Source organism: Hyla sarda, chromosome 1, assembly GCF_029499605.1.
Source record: "Hyla sarda isolate aHylSar1 chromosome 1, aHylSar1.hap1, whole genome shotgun sequence".
Taxonomy (NCBI): Eukaryota; Metazoa; Chordata; class Amphibia; order Anura; family Hylidae; genus Hyla; species Hyla sarda.
This window is the reverse complement of record NC_079189.1, coordinates 4390675-4414004: the sequence shown is the minus strand read 5'-3', so window position 1 is coordinate 4414004 and position 23330 is coordinate 4390675. Positions and strand designations below refer to the sequence as shown.

The following is a 23330-nucleotide window of genomic DNA, read 5'->3' as shown; positions in this document are numbered from 1 at the left end:
GTCCCCATCTACATTTCCACCATTGTTGTCCCCCCATCTACATTTCCACCATTGTTGTCCCCCCATCTACATTTCCACCATTGTTGTCCCCATCTACATTTCCACCATTGTTGTCCCCCATCGACATTTCCACCATTGTTGTCCCCCATCGACATTTCCACCATTGTTGTCCCCCATCGACATTTCCACCATTGTTCCCCCCCCCATCGACATTTCCACCATTGTTCCCCCCCCCCATCGACATTTCCACCATTGTTCCCCCCCCCCATCGACATTTCCACCATTGTTGTCCCCCATCTACATTTCCACCATTGTTGTCCCCATCTACATTTCCACCATTGTTCCCCCCCATCGACATTTCCACCATTGTTGTCCCCATCTACATTTCCACCATTGTTGTCCCCATCTACATTTCCACCATTGTTGTCCCCATCGACATTTCCACCATTGTTGTCCCCCATCGACATTTCCACCATTGTTGTCCCCCATCGACATTTCCACCATTGTTGTCCCCCCATCTACATTTCCACCATTGTTGTCCCCCATCTACATTTCCACCATTGTTGTCCCCCATCTACATTTCCACCATTGTTGTCCCCCATCTACATTTCCACCATTGTTGTCCCCCCATCTACATTTCCACCATTGTTGTCCCCATCTACATTTCCACCATTGTTGTCCCCCATCTACATTTCCACCATTGTTGTCCCCTTCTACATTTCCACCATTGTTGTCCCTTCATCTACATTTCCACCATTGTTGTCCCCATCTACATTTCCACCATTGTTGTCCCCATCTACATTTCCACCATTGTTGTCCCCCATCTACATTTCCACCATTGTTGTCCCCCATCTACATTTCCACCATTGTTGTCCCCCATCTACATTTCCACCATTGTTGTCCCCATCTACATTTCCACCATTGTTGTCCCCCCCATCTACATTTCCACCATTGTTGTCCCCCCCATCTACATTTCCACCATTGTTGTCCCCCATCTACATTTCCACCATTGTTGTCCCCCATCTACATTTCCACCATTGTTGTCCCCATCTACATTTCCACCATTGTTGTCCCCCATCTACATTTCCACCATTGTTGTCCCCCATCTACATTTCCACCATTGTTGTCCCCATCTACATTTCCACCATTGTTGTCTCCCATCTACATTTCCACCATTGTTGTCCCCCCATCTACATTTCCACCATTGTTGTCCCCATCTACATTTCCACCATTGTTGTCCCCATCTACATTTCCACCATTGTTGTCCCCATCTACATTTCCACCATTGTTGTCCCCCATCTACATTTCCACCATTGTTGTCCCCCCATCTACATTTCCACCATTGTTGTCCCCATCTACATTTCCACCATTGTTGTCCCCATCTACATTTCCACCATTGTTGTCCCCCATCTACATTTCCACCATTGTTGTCCCCCATCTACATTTCCACCATTGTTGTCCCCCATCTACATTTCCACCATTGTTGTCCCCCATCTACATTTCCACCATTGTTGTGTCCCCATCTACATTTCCACCATTGTTGTGTCCCCATCTACATTTCCACCATTGTTGTTCCCCCATCTACATTTCCACCATTGTTGTTCCCCCATCTACATTTCCACCATTGTTGTTCCCCCATCTACATTTCCACCATTGTTGTCCCCATCTACATTTCCACCATTGTTGTCCCCCCATCTACATTTCCACCATTGTTGTCCCCCCATCTACATTTCCACCATTGTTGTCCCCCCATCTACATTTCCACCATTGTTGTCCCCCCCATCTACATTTCCACCATTGTTGTCCCCCCCCATCTACATTTCCACCATTGTTGTCCCCCCCATCTACATTTCCACCATTGTTGTCCCCCATCTACATTTCCACCATTGTTGTCTCCCATCTACATTTCCACCATTGTTGTCTCCATCGACATTTCCACCATTGTTGTCCCCCCATCTACATTTCCACCATTGTTGTCCCCATCTTTGGACCCCCTCTATGTTCTGGATGTCTCTTTGTTGGTGAGGTCTCCAGAACTGACCCCAGTATTCCAGATGTGCTCACTAGAGCTCTATACAGGGGGCACAATCTCCTCTTTGTAGTGAGGGAGGAATACTGGGGTCAGTCCCCTCATTGTCTCTCTCCATACACAGGATTACACCATAGTGAAGAAGACATGGGGGGAGTGTGTGGCCCCCAGAAGCCAAGAGTCAGGAGAAAAGAGCAGGGCCCGAAGCTTCATCATGGAGCCTTCACCTCATTCACTGAAACATGAGGAGAAGATCCTAGAACTCACCCACAGGATAACTGAGCTGCTGACTGGAGAGGTGACACTGCTGGGACATTATACAGTAATGGAGGGGTCTGGTGATGACTGGAGAGGTGACACTGCTGGGACATTATACAGTAATGGAGGGGTCTGGTGATGACTGGAGAGGTGACCCTGCTGGGACATTATACAGTAATGGAGGGGTCTGGTGATGACTGGAGAGGTGACACTGCTGGGACATTATATAGTAATGGAGGGGTCTGGTGATGACTGGAGAGGTGACACTGCTGGGACATTATACAGTAATGGAGTGGTCTGGTGATGACTGGAGAGGTGACACTGCTGGGACATTATACAGTAATGGAGGAGTCTGGTGATGACTGGAGAGGTGACACTGCTGGGACATTATACAGTAATGGAGGGGTCTGGTGATGACTGGAGAGGAGACACTGCTGGGATATTATACAGTAATGGAGGGGTCTGGTGATGACTGGAGAGGTGACACTGCTGGGACATTATACAGTAATGGAGGGATCTGGTGATGGCTGGAGAGGTGACACTGCTGGGACATTATACAGTAATGGAGGGGTCTGGTGATGACTGGAGAGGTGACACTGCTGGGACATTATACAGTAATGGAGGGGTCTGGTGATGACTGGAGAGGTGACACTGCTGGGACATTATACTGTAATGGAGGGGTCTGGTGATGACTGGAGAGGTGACACTGCTGGGACATTATACAGTGATGGAGGAGTCTGGTGATGATTGGAGAGGTGACACTGCTGGGACATTATACAGTAATGGAGGGGTCTGGTAATGACTGGAGAGGTGACACTGCTGGGACATTATATAGTAATGGGGGGGTCTGGTGATGACTGGAGAGGTGACCCTGCTGGGACATTATACAGTAATGGAGGGGTCTGGTGATTAGAGAGGTGACACTGCTGGGACATTATACAGTAATGGAGGGGTCTGGTGATGACTGGAGAGGTGACCCTGCTGGGACATTATACAGTAATGGAGGGTTCTGGAGATGACTCGAGACGTGACACTGCTGGGACATTATACAGTAATGGAGGGGTCTGGTGATGACTGGAGAGGTGACACTGCTGGGACATTATACAGTAATGGAGGGGTCTGGTGATTATTAGAGAGGTGACACTGCTGGGACATTATACAGTAATGGAGGGGTCTGGTGATGACTGGAGAGGTGACACTGCTGGGACATTATACAGTAATGGAGGGGTCAGTGGTGACTGGAGAGGTGACACTGCTGGGACATTATACAGTAATGGAAGGGTCTGGTGATGATTAGAGAGGTGACACTGCTGGGATATTATACAGTAATGGAGGGGTCTGGTGATGACTGGAGAGGAGACACTGCTGGGACATTATACTGTAATGGAGGGGTCTGGTGATGACTGGAGAGGTGACACTGCTGGGACATTATACAGTAATGGAGGGGTCTGGTGATGACTGGAGAGGTGACACTGCTGGGACATTATACAGTAATGGAGGGGTCAGTGGTGACTGGAGAGGTGACACTGCTGGGACATTATACAGTAATGGAAGGGTCTGGTGATGATTAGAGAGGTGACACTTCTGGGACATTATACAGTAATGGAGGGGTCTGGTGATGACTGGAGAGGTGACCCTGCTGGGACATTATACAGTAATGGAGGGGTCTGGTGAGGACTGGAGAGGTGACACTGCTGGGACATTATACAGTAATGGAGGGGTCTGGTGATGACTGGAGAGGTGACACTGCTGGGACATTATACAGTAATGGAGGGGTCTGGTGATGATTAGAGAGATGACACTGCTGGGACATTATACAGTAATGGAGGGGTCTGGTGATGACTGGAGAGGTGACACTGCTGGGACATTATACAGTAATGGAGGGGTCTGGTGATGATTAGAGAGGTGACACTGCTGGGACATTATACAGTAATGGAGGGGTCTGGTGATGACTGGAGAGGTGACACTGCTGGGACATTATACAGTAATGGAGGGGTCAGGTGATGACTACAGAGGTGACACTGCTGAGACATTATACAGTAATGGAGGGGTCTGGTGATGACTGGAGAGGTGACACTGCTGGGACATTATACTGTAATGGAGGGGTCTGGTGATGACTGGAGAGGTGACACTGCTGGGACATTATACAGTGATGGAGGGGTCTGGTGATGACTGGAGAGGTGACCCTGCTGGGACATTATACAGTAATGGAGGGTTCTGGAGATGACTCGAGACGTGACACTGCTGGGACATTATACAGTAATGGAGGGGTCTGGTGATGACTGGAGAGGTGACACTGCTGGGACATTATACAGTAATGGAGGGGTCTGGTGATGATTAGAGAGGTGACACTGCTGGGACATTATACTGTAATGGAGGGGTCTGGTGATGACTGGAGAGGTGACACTGCTGGGACATTATACTGTAATGGAGGGGTCTGGTGATGACTGGAGAGGTGACACTGCTGGGACATTATACAGTAATGGAGGGGTCTGGTGATGATTAGAGAGGTGACACTGCTGGGACATTATACAGTAATGGAGGGGTCTGGTGATGATTAGAGAGGTGACACTGCTGGGACATTATACAGTAATGGAGGGGTCTGGTGATGATTAGAGAGGTGACACTGCTGAGACATTATACAGTAATGGAGGGGTCTGGTGATGATTAGACAGGTGACACTGCTGGGACATTATACAGTAATGGAGGGGTCTGGTGATGACTGGAGAGGTGACACTGCTGGGACATTATACAGTAATGGAGGGGTCTGGTGATGAATAGAGAGGTGACACTGCTGGGACATTATACAGTAATGGAGGGGTCTGGTGATGATTAGAGAGGTGACACTGCTGGGACATTATACAGTAATGGAGGGGTCTGGTGATGAATAGAGAGGTGACACTGCTGGGACATTATACAGTAATGGAGGGGTCTGGTGATGAATAGAGAGGTGACACTGCTGGGACATTATACAGTAATGGAGGGGTCTGGTGATGATTAGAGAGGTGACACTGCTGGGACATTATACAGTAATGGAGGGGTCTGGTGATGACTGGAGAGGTGACACTGCTGGGACATTATACAGTAATGGAGGGGTCTGGTGATGACTGGAGAGGTGACACTGCTGGGACATTATACAGTAATGGAGGGGTCTGGTGATGATTAGAGAGGTGACACTGCTGGGACATTATACAGTAATGGAGGGGTCTGGTGATGACGGTATCATTGTGTGTCAGGTTCCTATAAGGTGTCAGGATGTGGCGGTCTATTTCTCCATGGAGGAGTGGGAGTATGTAGAAGGACACAAGGATCTGTACCAGGACATAGTCATGATGGAGGATCACTGGCCCCTCACATCACAAGGTAAGAAGATACATATATATAGATATCACTATCACTACCTAGTATACATTCTAACATAATTCACAGAAGTGGTAGACAAATATAAAACTTAGCATTTATAGTTATTCCTTAAAAAAGAACCTTATTAAAAAAATCAAATAATCTATTAAGACGCCTCCTAAATTGTTTACAAAAACCAGAAGGACCCCCTTAGAGTATGAATGTGCTGACAGGACTACACATGGGAGTCTCTAGGGTTATCATTCGGTGGTGCTGTTGCTTACACCCCTTACTCCGGCTACCTGGATGGCCTCCTGTGGTCGCAACCCTATTGGGATTTATTTCTTAGTCCACAGAGGGGAGCTTGAGTTTCCATCTATGCTCCATCTCCTCAGTCCTGTCAGCATAGTCCTACTCTAGGATGGTCATTCTGGTTATTTGTATCCACCTTGGGGGTTGTCTTGATGGGTTATTTGACTTTTGTATTCAGATTCTTTTTTTTAAGGAATAACAATAAAATCTAATTCTATCGTTGTGTACCACTTCTGTGAATTGTGTATCTAGTTGACCTTAGTACACTACCTATAAGGCGACTAGTCCTCACCACTTTATATGTGAATGTGTACCTAGTAACATAGAAATCTATCCAGCACTGATGTATTCATTCCCTGTGTGTTCCCTACAGATGGAGTCATTGATAGAAATCCACCCGAGAGGTGTCCCCGCCCTCTGTATTCCCAGGACTGTCCAGAGGGAAATGTCCCAGAGAAGCATCAGGTAGATTATCCTAAAGTCTCCTCATAATTTGACCATTAAGTGACTGGTTCTGAGATGATTATACATTTGTTTTTCTTGTCCGTTTAGGGTGAAGATCTGATGGATATTAAGGTTGAGGTTATAGATGACTCAGAAGAGGAGTCGGATTTCTGGGAAGATCAACAGTGTAAGAAAGGGGAGACTTTCATTGGTTGTAAAATAAATTGGTTTGAGGGTCTCCTAGGTACTACTACACCCATCATCTGATAATCACATATTCTAATCTATACAGCACTGATGTATTCATTCCCTGTGTATTCCCTACAGATGGAGTCATTGATAGAAATCCACCCGAGAGGTGTCCCCGTCCTCTGTATTCCCAGGACTGTCCAGAGGGAAATGTCCCAGAGAAGCATCAGGTAGATCAGGCTGATCCTATATCTCTATAGGGGGGTCCTGCAGTCATAGATGTGGGGATAGATTTTGGGGGTCTCTTATGTTGATCCTCCTGTCTGCTGTATTGTAGTGAATTGTTCCTATAATCACTATTTTATATCTGTACGGTAAGGATCCTAACCAGTCATTAAACTTGGTAACCTCGGAGGGCAGCCCCCGCTCTGTGACACCTATCTGTAGAAGGGTGTCCCCATATGGCATCTGGTTCTATCTGTCCTAGAGAGATGACGAAAGACTGCGTGTGCCTGGATTCGGAGGGTCATAAAGGATGGGGTCTACCATGAGGAGCTTAGAATCTGCTTTAGGTGATGTCCAGCCCAACACAGGCCTTTCACAGTGCACTGTGGCACTTTCTTTCGAGGTTAAAGGGGTACTCCGCCCCTAGACATCTTATCCCCTATCCAAAGGATAGGGGATAAGATGTCTGATCGCGGGGGTCCCCCCTGATCTCGACTGTGACACCCCAGACATCCACAGAGCCAACTTCACTCCTTGTCGGATGACTGGCGATGCGGGACCCCCGTGATCAGACATCTTATCCACTGGCGGAGTACCGCTTTAAAATGTATGTAATAACTGGTTAGGATACTTAAAAGGGTACTCCGGTGGAAAACTGGTGCCAGAAAGTTAAACAGATTTGTAAATTACTTCTATTAAAAAAATCTTAATCCTTCCAGTACTTATTAGCTGCTGAATACTACAGAGGAAATTCTTTTCTTTTTTGGAACACAGAGCTCTCTGCTGACATCACGAGCACAGTGCTTTCTGCTGACACCTCTGTCCATTTTAAGAACTGTCCAGAGTAGGAGAAAATCCCCATAGAAAACATATGCTGTTCTGGACCGTTCCTAAAATGGACAGAGATGTCAGCAGAGAGCACTGTGGTCGAGATGTCAGCAGAGAGCTCTGTGTTCCAAAAAGAAAAGAATTTCCTCTGTAGTATTCAGCAGCTAATAAGTATTGGAAGGATTAAGATTTTTTTAATAGAAGTAACTTACAAATCTGTTTAACATTCTGGCACCAGTTGATTAAAAAAGGGGTACTTTAATGGGGTACTCCGCTGCTCAGCGTTTGGAACAAACTGTTCCGAACGCTGGAGGCGGCGACCGGGAGTTTGTGATGTCATAGCACCGCCCCCTCATGACACCACACCCTGCCCCCTCAATTCATGTCTATGGGAGGGGGCGTGACATCCGTCACGCCCCCTCCCATAGACTTGCATTGAGGGGGAGGGACATGATGTCACGAGGGGGCGGTGCTATGACGTCACGAGCTCCCGGCGCCAGCGTTCGAAACAGTTTGTTCCAAATGCTGAGCAGCAGAGTACTTTTTTAACGTATAAGTACAAAATAGCGAATTCAAGGAATCCTGAACTTACTTTTAATAAGGAATTAATGGCAGATCTTGTTAAACAGGAATACTCTGCTTTACCTTGGTTTTTTAAAATGTTCTATATGTCACATCAGGGGGAAGATCTGATCATTATTAAAGTGGAGGATGAAGAAGAGAGGATGAGGGAAGTCCAAGAGGGAATTCCAGGAGGTGTTACCCCAGGTATGTATTAATTGATTTACTTACAAAACTCAAAGGTTGTTTAAAGCGTATCTGTCATTTCAGGTGACTTTTCATTATACGCTGTCCTGTGTGTATATGAGATGCAAAACGCTATTTCTGGCCATCATATAACTTGTATATGGAGTTTTTTTTAGCAGATTTCTGCTCTGCAGACTTCATTTTTAGTTTGCAGTTCACCCAGAGCTGGTGGGCGGAGCTCTCTTCTCCTCCATAGACTTGTATAGCCTGTTTTAAGCTCCCTCCTCCCCCTCCATAGACTTGTGTTGATTTGCTTGTCTTGAGCTTCCTCTTCCCTGCATAGACTTGTATTGCTTGTCTTGAGCTCTCTCATCCACCTCCATAGACGTGTACTGCTTGTCTTGAAACCCCTCCTCCCCCCCCTCCATAGACTTGTGTTTGTTTGCTTGCCTTGAACTTCCTCCTCACTGCATAGACTTATATTGCTTGTCTTCAGCTCCCTTCTCCTCTCTCCATAGACTTGTATTGCTTGTCTTGAGCTCCCTTCTCCTCTCTCCATAGACTTGTATTACTTGTCTTGAGCTCCCTTCTCCTCTCTCCATAGACTTGTATTGCTTGTCTTCAGCGCTCTTTTCCTCTCTCCATAGACTTGTATTACTTGTCATGAGCTCCCTTCTCCTCTCTCCATAGACTTGTATTGCTTGTCTTGAGCTCCCTTCTCCTCTCTCCATAGACTTGTATTGCTTGTCTTCTGCGCTCTTTTCCTCTCTCCATAGACTTGTATTACTTGTCATGAGCTCCCTTCTCCTCTCTCCATAGACTTGTATTGCTTGTCTTGAGCTCCCTTCTCCTCTCTCCATAGACTTGTATTACTTGTCTTCAGCTCCCTTCTCCTCTCTCCATAGACTTGTATTACTTGTCTTCAGCTCCCTTCTCCTCTCTCCATAGACTTGTATTGCTTGTCTTCAGCGCTCTTTTCCTCTCTCCATAGACTTGTATTACTTGTCTTGATCTCCTTCATGCCCTCCATAGACTTGTTTTGCTTGTCTTGCAGACACAGGACAAAACCAAGCTGATTTTCAGAAGATGATTTAAGCAGGGGGGAATTGGGGCAAAAAGTTTGATAATATAAGTTTTTTCTGTAATATATTACTAAGTTTCTTATATTTTCTTGTACTATTAATCTATGTTAAGTTTGTTGAAATGACTGTGCCCATTTAAAAGGGTACTCCGCTGCTCAACATTTGGAAAAAACTGCTGTCACGCCCCCTCCCATAGACTTGCATTGAGGGGGCGGGGCTATGACGTCACCAACTCCCGGCGCTGACTCCAGCCTTCGGAACAGTTTGTTCCAAACGCTGAGCAGCGGAGTACCCCTTTTAAGGGGAGACTTCGCCATAGATCTACATTACATTAACCCTTCAGGCCCCAGTGATCCCCTGTGTTATGTATAGTCAGGACCTGAGGGAGGTGACTATATAGAGATCCTCTCCAAGGTCATCTATGGGTCCTGTCATGCTCCAGGTATAACACTAGGGGCAGCATCAGTTTTTCGGACTCTCCATCTGCACTAACTTGCAGGATCAGAGAAAACAAGTTACCCCCTTAAAGTGGTACTCTGGTAAAAACTGTACTTGCCTCCCTCACTTCCACGTATTCTCCTGTAGCGCTGCTCCTGTTCTCCGCCTCCCTTAACTTCCTGGTGCTGGGGGCAATACATAACATTGTTGCGGCCAGTGATTGGCTGATCGGCAACGTGACGTACTGAATTGGGGGAGGTGGAGACTGGGAGCAGCGATACCGGAGGCAGCTGGGGAGCAAGGGAGGCAAGTACAGGATCTGTACGGATCTCTCGGCCGGCCAGGGAGCGAAGCGCAATGCTGCCCACTTCCCCGGCTTTTTAACTCTCGTTCACAACGGGCCTCAGGAGTGAAACCTGGTGTGATCAGTAACGTTTGACATGTCTGATCAACGGAGAGTAACGCTTTAATTCTGCTTGTGTTAACACATCGATGATCAGTGCTGACCTCTTGGTCTATGCGTGCAGCCAAGGTCTGACGGTTTGTGATAACTGGGACGTAAATGAACAGGAGGCATCGCATAACCTTCAGCTTGTATTTCTTGGTGTTGAAATCTTTATGTATTTAGCCACTTAAATGCCGCAGACCCTTTTGACAGTGGCATCTAAAGGGAGGAACCGCCTGGCACTTGCCCGCTCCTGGTTCCATATTGACCGGGTGTCTGTTGGGGCTCATAGGTTGTACTGACGAACCCACTATATTGGATCAGTGATGCTTTGTCTACTAAGTTTTATTTAGTATAGGACCCCTGGATCTCTGCCCAAAATCGCGGCTGAGTTTGGGGTTGACAATGTGTGAATGGAGAGCCCCGTTTTTTTTTGGGAGTCCTCCCTTACACAGACATTGTGCAAAGTAAACACCCCCTCCATATATCTCTATGGGAGAGCCGAATGGCTCTCCCATAGAGATATATGGAGGGGGTGTGTTGGCCGTCGCTTCATACAGGGGTCGCGGGGAGAGCCGGGTCCCCGTACATGAGATCCCAGCGGTCGGACCCCTCGCGATTTAACACTTATCCCCCATCATTTTTTTTTTTTTTTTTGTGTAGAATTTGCTCAAATGACAATGCATAAGATCTGATTTAAAGGGGTACTCCGGTGAAAATTTTTTTTTTTTTTAAATGAACTGGCTTCAGAAAGTTAAACAGATTTGTAAATTACTTCTATAAAAAAAAAAATCTTAATCCTTCCAGTACTTATCAGCTGCTGTATGCTCCACAGGAAGTTCTTTTCTTTTTGAATTTCTTTTCTGTCTTACCACAGTGCTCTCTGCTGACACCTCTGTCCATGTCAGGAACTGTCCAGAGCAGGAGAGGTTTGCTATGGGGATTTGCGCCTACTCTGAACTAGTGCTGGACGGTATACCGTATGATTTACCAAAATACAGTGATACACATTTTTGGTTATACCACCCAGCTCTACTCTGAACAGTTCCCGACACAGACAGAGGTGTCAGCAGAGAGCACTGTGGTCAGACAGAAAGGAAATTCAAAAAGAAAAGAACTTCCTCTGTAGCATACAGCAGCTGATAAGTACTGGAAGGATTAAGATTTTTAAATAGAAGTAATTTACAAATCTGTTTAACTTTCTGGCACCAGTTGATTTAAAAAAAAAAAAAAAAAAAACACAGTCGAGTTGGATAAAAATATAAGCCGTTCATCTGCATAAAGCGCCAATTTACGTGAGAAATTAACAAGTGGGATACCCTGCGTAGAATTATTAGCCATATGGAGAGTGACCGTGAATATCAACGGTTTAAAACCGCCCTAGGGGAACAATCGGGTAGTGCATGGGAGCAATAGAAATAGTCTATATGGTGAAAGGAATCATGGGAGGAATAGAAAAAAAGTGTCTAGTTGTGTGGGGTACCTGGCAAACCTCTACAGGTTGTGCCTGGGCGAGGCAGCACCGAATTATGTGCCCTGCATTCCAGATGATGGGAGATTTACCTGACTATGTGTCTAGAGAGGCATCCAGGGCCATTCGTCACTGAGTGATGTAGTCGGCTGCTTGGCCAATCATCTGCAGCATCTGTGCTCACACCTCCCAGCCATGAGTAGCTGCTCAATCCTGAGCCTCTGATCAAGATTCTTACCTTGCATTCGTTTTTCTGCGATCTGTGAGCTGACCTATTTATCCTGACCATTCCTTTGCCTGCTGACATTGTACTTCGCTGCTCTCTCAGTTTGACTTTTGCTTGTCCTGACTGCCTCTGGTTTTGGATTTTGTACCATCTTGCCCTCTTGGTTTCTGTCCTCTGGCTTGTCCTTGACTTAACCCCTTCTACAGATTTTGTACTTAATCTGTCCATGTGTAGATGAATCTGCCTCTGGTTTTGGATTTTGTACTGTGCTGCCCTCTTGGTTTCTATCTTCTGGCTTGTCCTTGATTAACCCCTTTAACTGATTTTGTACTTTATCTGTCTGTATGTAGCTGACTTGGCTTGTCTGACTTTCCTGACATCCTGTGCACCTAGTCCTGTCTGTCGCACAGTTTGCGACAAATCGTATAAAATGCTGTAGCGGCAACAATTAGAAAAAAGTTCAGTAGTAGTTATCCTAATCCAGCCTATTCACGTTAGTGCAAAATGCTAATTTGTTACAACAGTCCTTCGAAGTCCGTGGTAGAAATGGTATTAAGCGTAAACAAAAGACAAGTAGAAGCTGCACTCGCCATCCAGGTCTTTATTGGTTTCCGGTCACATCAATGACGGTACAGGCGGGGGAGCTAGGTGGAGAGCGGGGGCCCCCGCTCTCCACCTAGCTCCCCCGCCTGTACCGTCATTGATGGGATCAGAATCCAATAAAGACCTGGATGGCGAGTGCAGCTTCTACTTGTCTTTTGTTTACGCTCCATGCTTCTTGCCCAGCTTTGCACCTCCGCTACAGGCTATACGTCCACACCGATTTGCGTGTCGCTACACGTCTGATTGGTCGCCTAGTTTCGTATGTGTCGGCAACTTTCCCTCTTTGCTCACAGAAATGGTATTAAGTTGCAGTTTCCGTGGTCTATGATCGATTGGTGCTTGTACTCGTAGAATAGGAGTGAACTTCCAATTACTGATGCAAAGTCCCAAAGTGTGATACTGAATGCCTGTTGCAGCACATCTTTTGTAATTGTAGCAATGTTAAATAAGGTGGTGGGGTTAATAAGAAGGCCTGACCCTTGTGGTTCACCAGCCGGATTGTGGGCTGTCATTGACTTGGAAATTAATTGCCGATGTAGCAAAATGCAACCTGTTAAGACCCTTTTGTATCATACGCCTCGTTCACAGTGCCTTCGGAGTTCCATCTGCAATCCAGCCTGAGGGAAAAAATAGTACAAGCTCTGTCACCGACGGACCCCATATAAGTGAATGGGGTCCATCATGACCTTGTAGTAGCCGTTTCCATCCGACACATTGCTTCAAGGTCCGATCTGCTCCCCCCCCAAAAAAACCCTAACGGGTCAGATGCAGATGTCCATGTGAATCTAGCCTTATCTTGCTTATTAAAGGGGTACTCCGCCCCTGGACATCTTTATAAGATGTCTGGCACTCCAGCATTCTTATCATTTTTGTTCAGGTGCCAATGGTCATGACATCACGCCACCCCCCCCCACTTATGTGAATGGGTGGGGGCGTGACGAGCAAAAACAGCCTCCCATAGACATGAATAAAGGGGCGTGTCCTCACATTACAGCCGCCCGAACCAGGCGTTCTGAACATGAATGTTCAGTACGTTGGGGTGCCTGCCCGGAGATCGAGGTGGGACCCAGCGGCCAGACCCGCTCACGATCCGACATCTTACTAAGATAAAATGTCCAGCGGTGGAGTACCCCTTTAATATCTCTTTTTGTAGCTGAACTGGTTTCGGCGCCGCCTGTCCCCTTTTTTTTAAAAAGCACAATACTGTAAGACTCGCCGCAGACGGCAGGTACCCAGGGAGTAGTAGATCCGTAGTTCCATGGTAGTCTGGTGCGGGTGATGTAGTGGATCCGCTGGACCTGTGTGGCAGATGACGGGGGCTGTGCCAGGGAGCGGAGTCTAAGTTGCCACTGGTTTTCACCAGAGCCTGCCGCAAAGCAGGTTGGACTTGCTGCGGCAGGCGACACCCAGGTCGCTACCCATGGCACGACTCGACCACACAGGTGGCTGAGGTGATGCGTGGCACCGAAGGAATAGTCAGGACATATTCAGGCTGGCTAGAGGTCAGGGCAGGCGGCACAGGAGCGTGGTCAGTAGGATAGCAGAAGGTCAATAGGCTGGCGGCTAGAAACACGGTCAGGTCACGGAATGCAAAGGTCTGGTACACGGCAAGGGAACACTAGGACTGCTTTTTCTAAGGCGCAAGGCAAACAAAGATCCGGCAAGGGTACTAGGGAGGTGCTACAACTTATAATAATGGTTCAGGTGTAAAACTAATTACGGGCGCACTGGCTCTTTAAATCTCAAAGCTCCGGCGCGCGTGCGCACTAGGAGGTGAGGGCACGCGCGTCGGAGCTGAGAGACAGAGGCCGAGGACAGAGGTGAGTGACGGGCTGGGAATCTCATGCGGGCGCGTCCCGTGATGCGAATCCCAGCCCCGCCGGGAGCCGACATTTGGGGCGAGATGCGCTCACAGGCGGTATGTCCGGCCGGAGCGCTGCCTATTACAAATACTTTTTTGATTTTTCAGATTTTTCTTTCTCATTTTACTCCTGGGGTATAGGAGTTTCTATCAGAAACCTCAGCTAGACAAACTTGTTACTTGTTTTTTTTAGCATTTTCTAGATAGGGACAGTGGTCGGGGTGAGTACTCTTCTACATAGATCCTTACCCTGGATATGACAGTATAGCTATAGACCCCCCTAGCCTTAGACTCACCGATGTGTTATGGAACCACAGCGAGTAAGGGTAGGACAGAACTGGGATGTTTCGAAAAGAGTTTCGTGCAGCAGAATCCCTCCTGTTCTCTATTTATGGAGGGATTATAAAATCTGATTATACTCAAGAAGACTCTTAGAAGGAGACACAAGGAGTTGTAATATTGGGGGGGGTACTCTTGTAGCCCCTGAAAAAAGAGAAAAAAAAACTATAAACCCCCCCCCCCCCCAGCAAAAAAATTTCAGTGAAGGCCAAGCTATGACAACAGGTCCCAAGGCCATAAAAAAAAACATGAGAAGGACTAAAAGACAACAATGTAAATAAGAAGTACCAGGAAATCCTACTCAGTGGCCACCAACCATCCCATGAGAGTATCACAGGCTGGGTCATTCAACCCCACAGGAGGGGCAATAAAGGACAACAGACAAGTTGAAAGACCATGGGGGTCCCATAAAAGGAAAACAATAATGCAATCACAATCAAAGAGAAAATGAAAGTGAAAGTGGGAGAACCTGAGACATGTCAAGGTGGTGTTCTGGAGAGTCACGAGGGTTGAACAGTCCACCACAGTTCCCTACCTGGAGGAGAGGTCAGAGCATGAAGGACTGGCCATAGGAAGGTCAAAGGTAGCCAGAAACTTGGACAAATCAAGAATGCGGAAGACGGCCATCTTCACCGGCCATCAGTTGGAAAGGAAACCCAGAGATGTAGGGAATGTCCTTCTTCTTAAAATCGATGAGCAGAAATCTTTCTGAAGTTGATGTCCTCCCTTCCAAGTCCTGCAGAATTTGGATTTTATGACCTTCATCTTCGAGATTTCCGGCTTGCAGAGAACCTTGCGAATTGGACGCTTTCATTCTGAAGAAATTGACCCGATTTATCACGTATGTTGAGGGCCCTGCGCACGATTAATATGGTCCAACCCAATGGTACCCGATATAAAGACTTTAGGGCAAGGAGAACATAGATTTACATTGGGTTCTAGGGCTTGATGGCCCACCGACGATACCGATCGTATCACCGTCTTGTGTTTCTCGATACATGTGATATTTATGTGACTATCATGGAAATTAAAGAGATCTCCAGTATTAAAAAAACGTATCCTCTATCCTAAGGATAGGGGATAAGTTTCAGACTGCCGGGCCCTATAATTTCCCCCCCCCCCCCCCCCCCCACCGATCTCCCCTACGGGGTCCCGACAAGGGGGCCTGTCGACCACCGCAAGAACTGGCAGCCGACACACTCCCCTCAATACAACTCTATGGGAGAGCCGGAGTGCTGCCTTCGGCAATCTCCGGCTCTGCCATAGCGCTGTATTGAGGGGGCGTGTCGGCCGCCGCTTCATGCGGTGGTCGACACACGCTCTCTGGCCGGAGAGCCGGGACCCTGTACAGGAGATAGTGGTCGAAATCACCCCCCACCCCACCCGTGATCTGAAACATATCCTCTGTCCTTAGGATAGGGGATTCGTTTTACAATACTGGATTACTCCTTTAAAGGGGTACTCCACTGCCCCCAGTGTTCCGAACGCTGGGTGCGGGCTACGGGGGTCGTGACATCACGGTCACGCCCCCCCCCCTCAATGCAGGTCTATGGGCACATGCCACGCCCCCTCCCATAGACTTGCATTGAGTGGGCGTGGCCATGATGTCACGATCCTCACAGCACGCACAAAATGTTCGCAACGCACGGTCAGTTGAGTACCCCTTTAACTATGTATACGTAAATATATATATATAAGTATTATATGTTTTGTCTAGGGATGTGATTAATGTTTTAAATTAACCAGAACAGGGTTAATCCTTTAGTCATGTGACTGCCAATTACCATTTTTTATATGGTAATGTGATTATAGCCATGATAAAGGGCCTTAGTGCCCTTTAACCTAAAATAGCACCACACTGCATAAACATGTATGTGTGTTTTCAAGCAAATAATAATGTTATACATTTCTCTACTCTATGGTGTAAAAGAAGAAATAATAAAGTCCATTTTGCCCCAACAGAAAACTCTGAGGGAAACTTCATGTTATCGCTAAATAATAAAGGAGAAGATGAAGATATCATGGAGCGCTCCTCAGGAGAAGACCTCCTTACCCCTAATGTCCATCCAGATCTATCCTGTAATAATCCACCTGATCATGAGGAACCTTCTCCTGGCCAATCACAGATCGGTACCAAAAGTACACCTCAGAAAGGGAAGAAAAGGGTTCAATGTGATGAATGTGGAAAAGAGTTTACAAAACGATCAAGTCTTTTTACGCACAAGAGAATTCACACAGGAGAGAAGCCGTATTCATGTGCAGAATGTGGGAAATGTTTTACTTATAAATCACACCTTGTTCAACATGAGAGAAGTCACACAGGAGAGAAGCCGTTTTCATGTTCGGAATGTGGGACGTGTTTTGTTACTCAGTCGAATCTGATTAGACATAGGAGAATTCACAAAGGAGAAAAGGTGTATTCATGTTCAGAATGTGGAAAATGTTTTACACAAAAATACCATCTAGTTGTACATGAAAGAAAACACACAGGGGAGAAGCCATTTTCATGTGAAAATTGTGGAAAACGTTTTAGAGATAAATCGCAGCTTGTCATCCATGAGAGAACTCACACAGGAGAGAAGCCGTTTTCTTGTTCACAATGTGGGAAAAGTTTCACGCGCAATTCACTTCTTGTTGTACATGAAAGAATCCACACAGGAGAGAAGCCTTTTCCATGTTCAGAATGCGGGAAGTCTTTTAAAGATAAATCAGGTCTTGCTATACATATGAGAGGTCACACAGGAGAGAAGCCATTTACATGTTCAGAATGTGGGAAATGTTTCAGCCGTAAAGCACATCTCGTCTTACACGAGAGAGTTCATACAGGAGAGAAGCCGTATTCGTGTTCCGAGTGTGGGAAATACTTTAAAACGAAATCGGATCTGAATAACCACGAGAGAAGTCACACGGGAGAAAAACCATATTTATGCTCAGAATGCGGGAAATGTTTTGCACGTAAAACGCAGCTCGTCATACATGCAAGAATACACACAGGAGAGAAGCCGTATTCATGTTCAGAATGTGGGAAATGTTTTATTTCTAAGGGCAATCTGTGGAATCATCTTGAAGCCTCCAAAAAAACCTTATCTCACAATGTGTAAAGCCGTCTCACATTGGAATACCGATGTAGATCTGCGCATACTAGCACAGGCTTCATTGACTTAAGGACCCAAACGTAGTCAGTTACTGACTATATTCAGGTCATTTCCCAAACTTTTTATAGGTCTTTTTTTCAGGGCACCACACCACACTTTTATGTCCCAGAAAATACACATGGAAATGACCCGAACTGTGTCACTAGTTTACTACATTCAGGCCATTAAAGTCAATGGGGCCAGTACCAGTCCGTACTTGCACGTCTGTATGACGTTCGGCCAGGTTGCTGATTGTGACGTGAAGCCCGTCGTCCATCCTGGACCTCCATATCTAAAGACCTTCCCCGTGATGGGACAAAATAAGCCAATAAGGGGGGGGGGGGGAGACACCTTGTATACAGCATAAACCATATTGTTGCTTCTTCTAAACGGTTTCGAATACTTAAATAAATGGAATCGACAAGAACAAACATCGAAACGGTTGGTTAGAGGAACGGACCAAATGCTCACTCACCCGAGCGCCCATGTAGAGAACGGACCCAACCTACCAAGTTTCATTGGTAAAGGGGTACTCTGCCCCTAGACATCTTATCCCCTATCCAGAGGACAGGAGATAAGATGTCTGATCGCGGGGGTCCCATTGCATGGGATCCCCGCGATCTTGGCCGCGGCACCCCAGACATCCGGATGACTGGCAATGCGGGGCGGATGCTCGTGACGTCATGGTCGCGTCCCCTCAATGCAAGTCTATGGGAGGGGGCGTGACGCCCCCTCCCATAGACTTGCATTGAGGGGGGGCGTGGGCGTGGCGCTGCACCCGACGATCTAAACGAATGCCGGTTGCAGCAGGAGAGATCGCGGGGGTCCCCAGCGGTGGTACCTTCTCGATCAGACATCTTATCTAAGATGTCTAGGGGCGGAGTACCCCTTTAGCCATACATAAAAGGTCTTTTACCTTCTACAGATGTCCTACTATAAGGATAGGAGATATAGGTACAACTTATTACAATAATGACCCCATGTAAATATTCCTCTTGGTATTTGACTTCAGCCTTATCAGGGTCATTGGGTTAATTAAGAATCCCCCTAACTCTTTAAAGAGTACCTGTCCCCCCAAACTAAACTTTTAATATATTGTTCCCTATGTAATTATAAGACACTTTGCTATTTACTTGCTGTTAAAATTATCAACCTTTTTATATGTTTTCAATGTGACTGGAAAAAAAAAAACGGCCACTAGGTGGCTCTGTTCAGTTCTCTGCGCAAGTCATACAGTTAGTTTGGTCTCCTCCCGGGCCTGGCAGGAGACCGAACTCAGGAAGTGCGTGCGGGGCATGGGGAGGTGTAGTTAGGAAATATAATCTGAGTTAGTTTAGAAAATATGATTTGATGACAGGTACTGTTTAAAGGGGTACTCTGCCCCTAGACATCTTATCCCCTATCCACAGGATAGGGGAGAAGATGTCTGATCGCGGGGGGTCCCGCTGCTGCACCCGATCTTGTTTAGAGCGTCGGGTGCTGCGCCGGAGACTCGTGACGTCACGACATTGCCCACTCGTGATGTCACAGCCACACCCCCTCAATGCAAGTCTATGGGAGGGGGCGTGACAGCCGTCACGCCCCCCTCCCATAGACTTGCATTGAGGGGGCATGGCCATGCATCACGAGCGGGGCGTGACCATGGCGTCACGATCCTCTGCCAGTCAGTAAGGCACGGAGTGGGGATCGCTCCGTGCACTGGATGTCTGGCGTGCCGCAGCCAAGATAGCGGGGGTCCCCAGTGGCGGGACCCTCGTGATCAGACATCTTATCCCCTATCCTTTGGATAGGGGATAGGATGTGTAGGGGCGGAGTACCCCTAAAATGTCTTATGTTACTTTTCTCCATGTATTCACCAGCTATGGCATCTGTGGGGTGGGTAGGGTTCGTAATTTTTGTTTTAAAGGGGTATTCCAGGAAAAAACTTTTTTTTTTATATATATATATATATATATATAATATATATTAAGTGGCTCCAGAAAGTTGAACAGATTTGTAAATTACTTCTATTAAAAAAATCTTAATCCTTCCAATAATAATCAGCTGCTGAAGTTGAGTTGTTCTTTTCTGTCTGGCAACAGTTCTCTCTGCTGACATCTCTGCTTGTCTCGGGAACTGCACAGAGTAGAAGGTTTGCTATGGGGATTTGCTTCTACTCTGGACAGTTCCTGAGAGAGAGAACACTTAGACAGAAAAGAACAACTCAGCTTCAGCAGCTCATAAGTACTGAAAGGATTAAGATTTTTTAATTGAAGTCATTTACAAATCTGTTTAACTTTTTGGAGCCAGTTGACATATAAAAATTTTATTTTCCTGGATAACCCCTTTAAACTCTGTTACACTGTTTTTATTTTTATTAGATAGCGCTAATGTTTAGCCTTGCCTGTGTATTAAAAAGGCATCTTCTAGGTTAAAATAATAAAAAAGATTTTAAAAATTCATAAGGAACTCGTGTAACCCTGAAGCTCGAAGTGAAAAGTAACAGTAACACTTCAGAAATGGTCAGATTTTGTATCCACAACGATATTAACCGCAACGCTATCTAATAAATTGATTCTGTAGGTAGTAACGTCAGTCTAACGTGTTATTCTTTTAAAGGGGTACTCCGGTGGAAAAAAAATTTTTTGGGGGAATCAACTGGTGCCAGAAAGTTAAGTAAATTTGTAAATTACTTTTATTTAAAAATCTTAATCCTTCCAGTACTTATCAGATGCTGTTTGCTCCACAGGAAGTTGTGTAGTTCTTTCCAGTCTGACCACAGTGCTCTCTGCTGACACCTCTGTCCAATTTAGGAACTGTCCAGAGCAGGAGAGGTTTTCTATGGGGATTTGCTCCTACTTTGGACAGTTCCTAAAATGGACAAAGGTGTCAGCAGAGAGCACTGTGGTCAGGCATAAAGGAAATTCAAAAAGAAATGAACTTCCTGCAGATCATAACAGCTGATAAGTACTGGAAGGATTAAGATTTTTTTTTTATAGAAATCATTTACAAATCTGGAACCGGTTGATTCTAAAAAAAAAAATTTTAAGGGTTACTCCAGTACTTCAAAACCCATCCCCTGTATACAGTTCAGGGTATAAATGTATGATCGCGGGGGCGGAGGGGAGGAGAGGGGACTTGCTTGGGACCTGTACCGACCCTATCGCTCCATGTAGTGGAGAGCCTGGTCCCCGTTTCTGGAGATCCCGAGGGTCTCGGTGGTCGGCCAAGTGCGTGAAAGATTCATCACCAGAGCTATGAAGATATTATTCTCTAACACCCGTCTCCTAACCTATCCTCATCTGCGTCTACACTACCCAACATACGTGGGCACTTACCTATAGTTCTACACCAACCGTGGCATCTCCCGCTACGGTTGGTGTAGAAGTCAAAACAAAATCCTAGCTCGAAGAGACCCCCTATAAGGCTAGGTTCACACTACGGAATCTCTGAGCAGAATTTCTGCCGGCGGCACTAGGTCCGCATGGACTGCATTGCTGTCCCCCATAGACGGCAATGCATTTCTGGGTAGATTTAAATGTTTTGGGGTTGACCATGTCCTTCGTAAGCTCATCTGATTAACGGATGTGTAGCCATGGGTCAAAAACTAGACCCCCCCCCCCCCCAGTGGTAGTTTTTGACCCATGGCTACACATCCGCCAATCAGATGAGCTTCTGAAGGATGTGGTCAACCCCAAAAAATTTAAATTTTTTAGACTCTGGTTTCCCGATTCCAAAGGTGTTTTTACTTACTGTCCGAGTGAATGAAGTGTAGGTATCTCATGTAGCACACAAATGATAGACGCTATTATGGCAGCTCATCTACAACACACACAGTTATCTAAGGGTTCTCAGCAATATCAATGGGGTATTTCGGGTTCATACATCTTATCCCCTATCCGAAGGATGAACCCGAAATGCCCCTTTGCTAAACAAACAGGAGGTTATTGCAGTTTATGATCATGAAGTGCAGCCCGAGAGCCACGTGACCGCCACCTGTAAGCAGCGGATCCCTAGCATAAAATGGCGCAGCACTGAGCGTCAGCGACCACCACCACCGCCGCAACACCAGTGCCCACAGGGGGAACAAATCACTGGCAGAGCAGACACTGTGCCACGCCTCCCCACAGACACGGAGCCGCGGCAGCAATGGACGCCTTACAGCGCAGCTCCAGTGTGAACAGGTGACAAAGCTCCCTTACAGGCTGGGAGACTGCCAGAAAGGAAAGGGCCCTTTGCAGCTTCCTGCCAACTTATATAGGCCAAGGGGGAGGGGCAGAGTGCTGACCAAGTAAAAACAAAAAAAAAAAGGGGGATAGAAAACCTATTGAGGGAGATTTATCAAAACCTGTGTAGAGGAAAAGTTGACCTGTTGCCCATAGCAACCGATAAGATCGCTCCTTTCTTTTTTTAAAAGGGCCTCTCAAAAATGAAAGAAGCGATCTGATTGGTTGCTATGGGCAACTGGGCAACTTTTTCCTCTACACAGGTTTTGATAAATCTCCCCCCAATGTGAATTCAAATAGAAATAAAGCGGATATGGTCGCCCATCCGCAACACGTACAGTGATCTAAGGGGCGGCCCAGTGGGTGTTGCAGCGGTGGTGGCAATAGCAGCGCCATTTTATGCTTGGGATGTTAGGGACCCGCTACATAGAGGTGGCCGTGACGTGGCCTGCGGGCTGCACTTTATGATCATCACATACAATACCTCCTGTTAAAGGGGTACTCCACTGGAAAAAAAATGTTTTTATCAACTGGTGCCAGAAAGTTAAACAGATTTGTAAATTACTTCTATTAAAAAATCTTAATCCTTCCAGTACTTATCAGCTGCTGTATGCTCCACAGGAAGTTGTTTTCTTTTTGAATTCTCTTTCTGCTGACATTTTAGGAACTGTCTAGAGTAGGAGCAAATCCCCATAGCAAACCTCTCCTGCTTTGGACAGTTCCTGACATGGACAGAGGTGTCAGCAGAGAGCACTGTGTCTCAGACAGAAAGGAAATTCAAAAAGAAAAGAACTTCCTGTGGATCATACAGCAGCTCATAAGTACTGGAAGGATTAAGATTTTGTTATAGAAGACATTTACAAATCTGTTTAACTTTCTGGCACCAGTTGATTTAAAAAAAATAATAAAAATAATAATAATGTTTTCCAGTGGAGTACCCCTTTTAATTTAATACATTTAGCTGAGAAGCCGAGGATTACCGTGGATGTGCCGCCATGTTGGTGTTTTTCTCTATGGAGGAGATTTATCACATCCTGTCCAGAGGAAAAGCTGCTCAGTTGCCCATAGCAACCAATCAGATTGCTTCTTTCATTTTTCCCAAGGCCTCTACAAAGTGAAAGTAGAGATCTGATTGGTTGCTATGGGCAACTG

General features: G+C 46.3%; 1 protein-coding gene across 1 annotated transcript in view; it reads left to right on the top strand.

Annotated features, from left to right (window-relative positions):
• Positions 1-23330, top strand: part of LOC130306504 (oocyte zinc finger protein XlCOF7.1-like) — a 150582-nt gene that overhangs the window by 62658 nt on the left and 64594 nt on the right. The window contains exons 3-9 of the mRNA XM_056552104.1: positions 2154-2327; positions 5524-5650; positions 6315-6406; positions 6494-6572; positions 6713-6804; positions 8308-8395; positions 16802-17938. Of these exons, the coding sequence (XP_056408079.1) occupies positions 2154-2327; positions 5524-5650; positions 6315-6406; positions 6494-6572; positions 6713-6804; positions 8308-8395; positions 16802-17938 (1789 nt within the window). The remainder of the gene's footprint in view (positions 1-2153; positions 2328-5523; positions 5651-6314; positions 6407-6493; positions 6573-6712; positions 6805-8307; positions 8396-16801; positions 17939-23330) is intronic.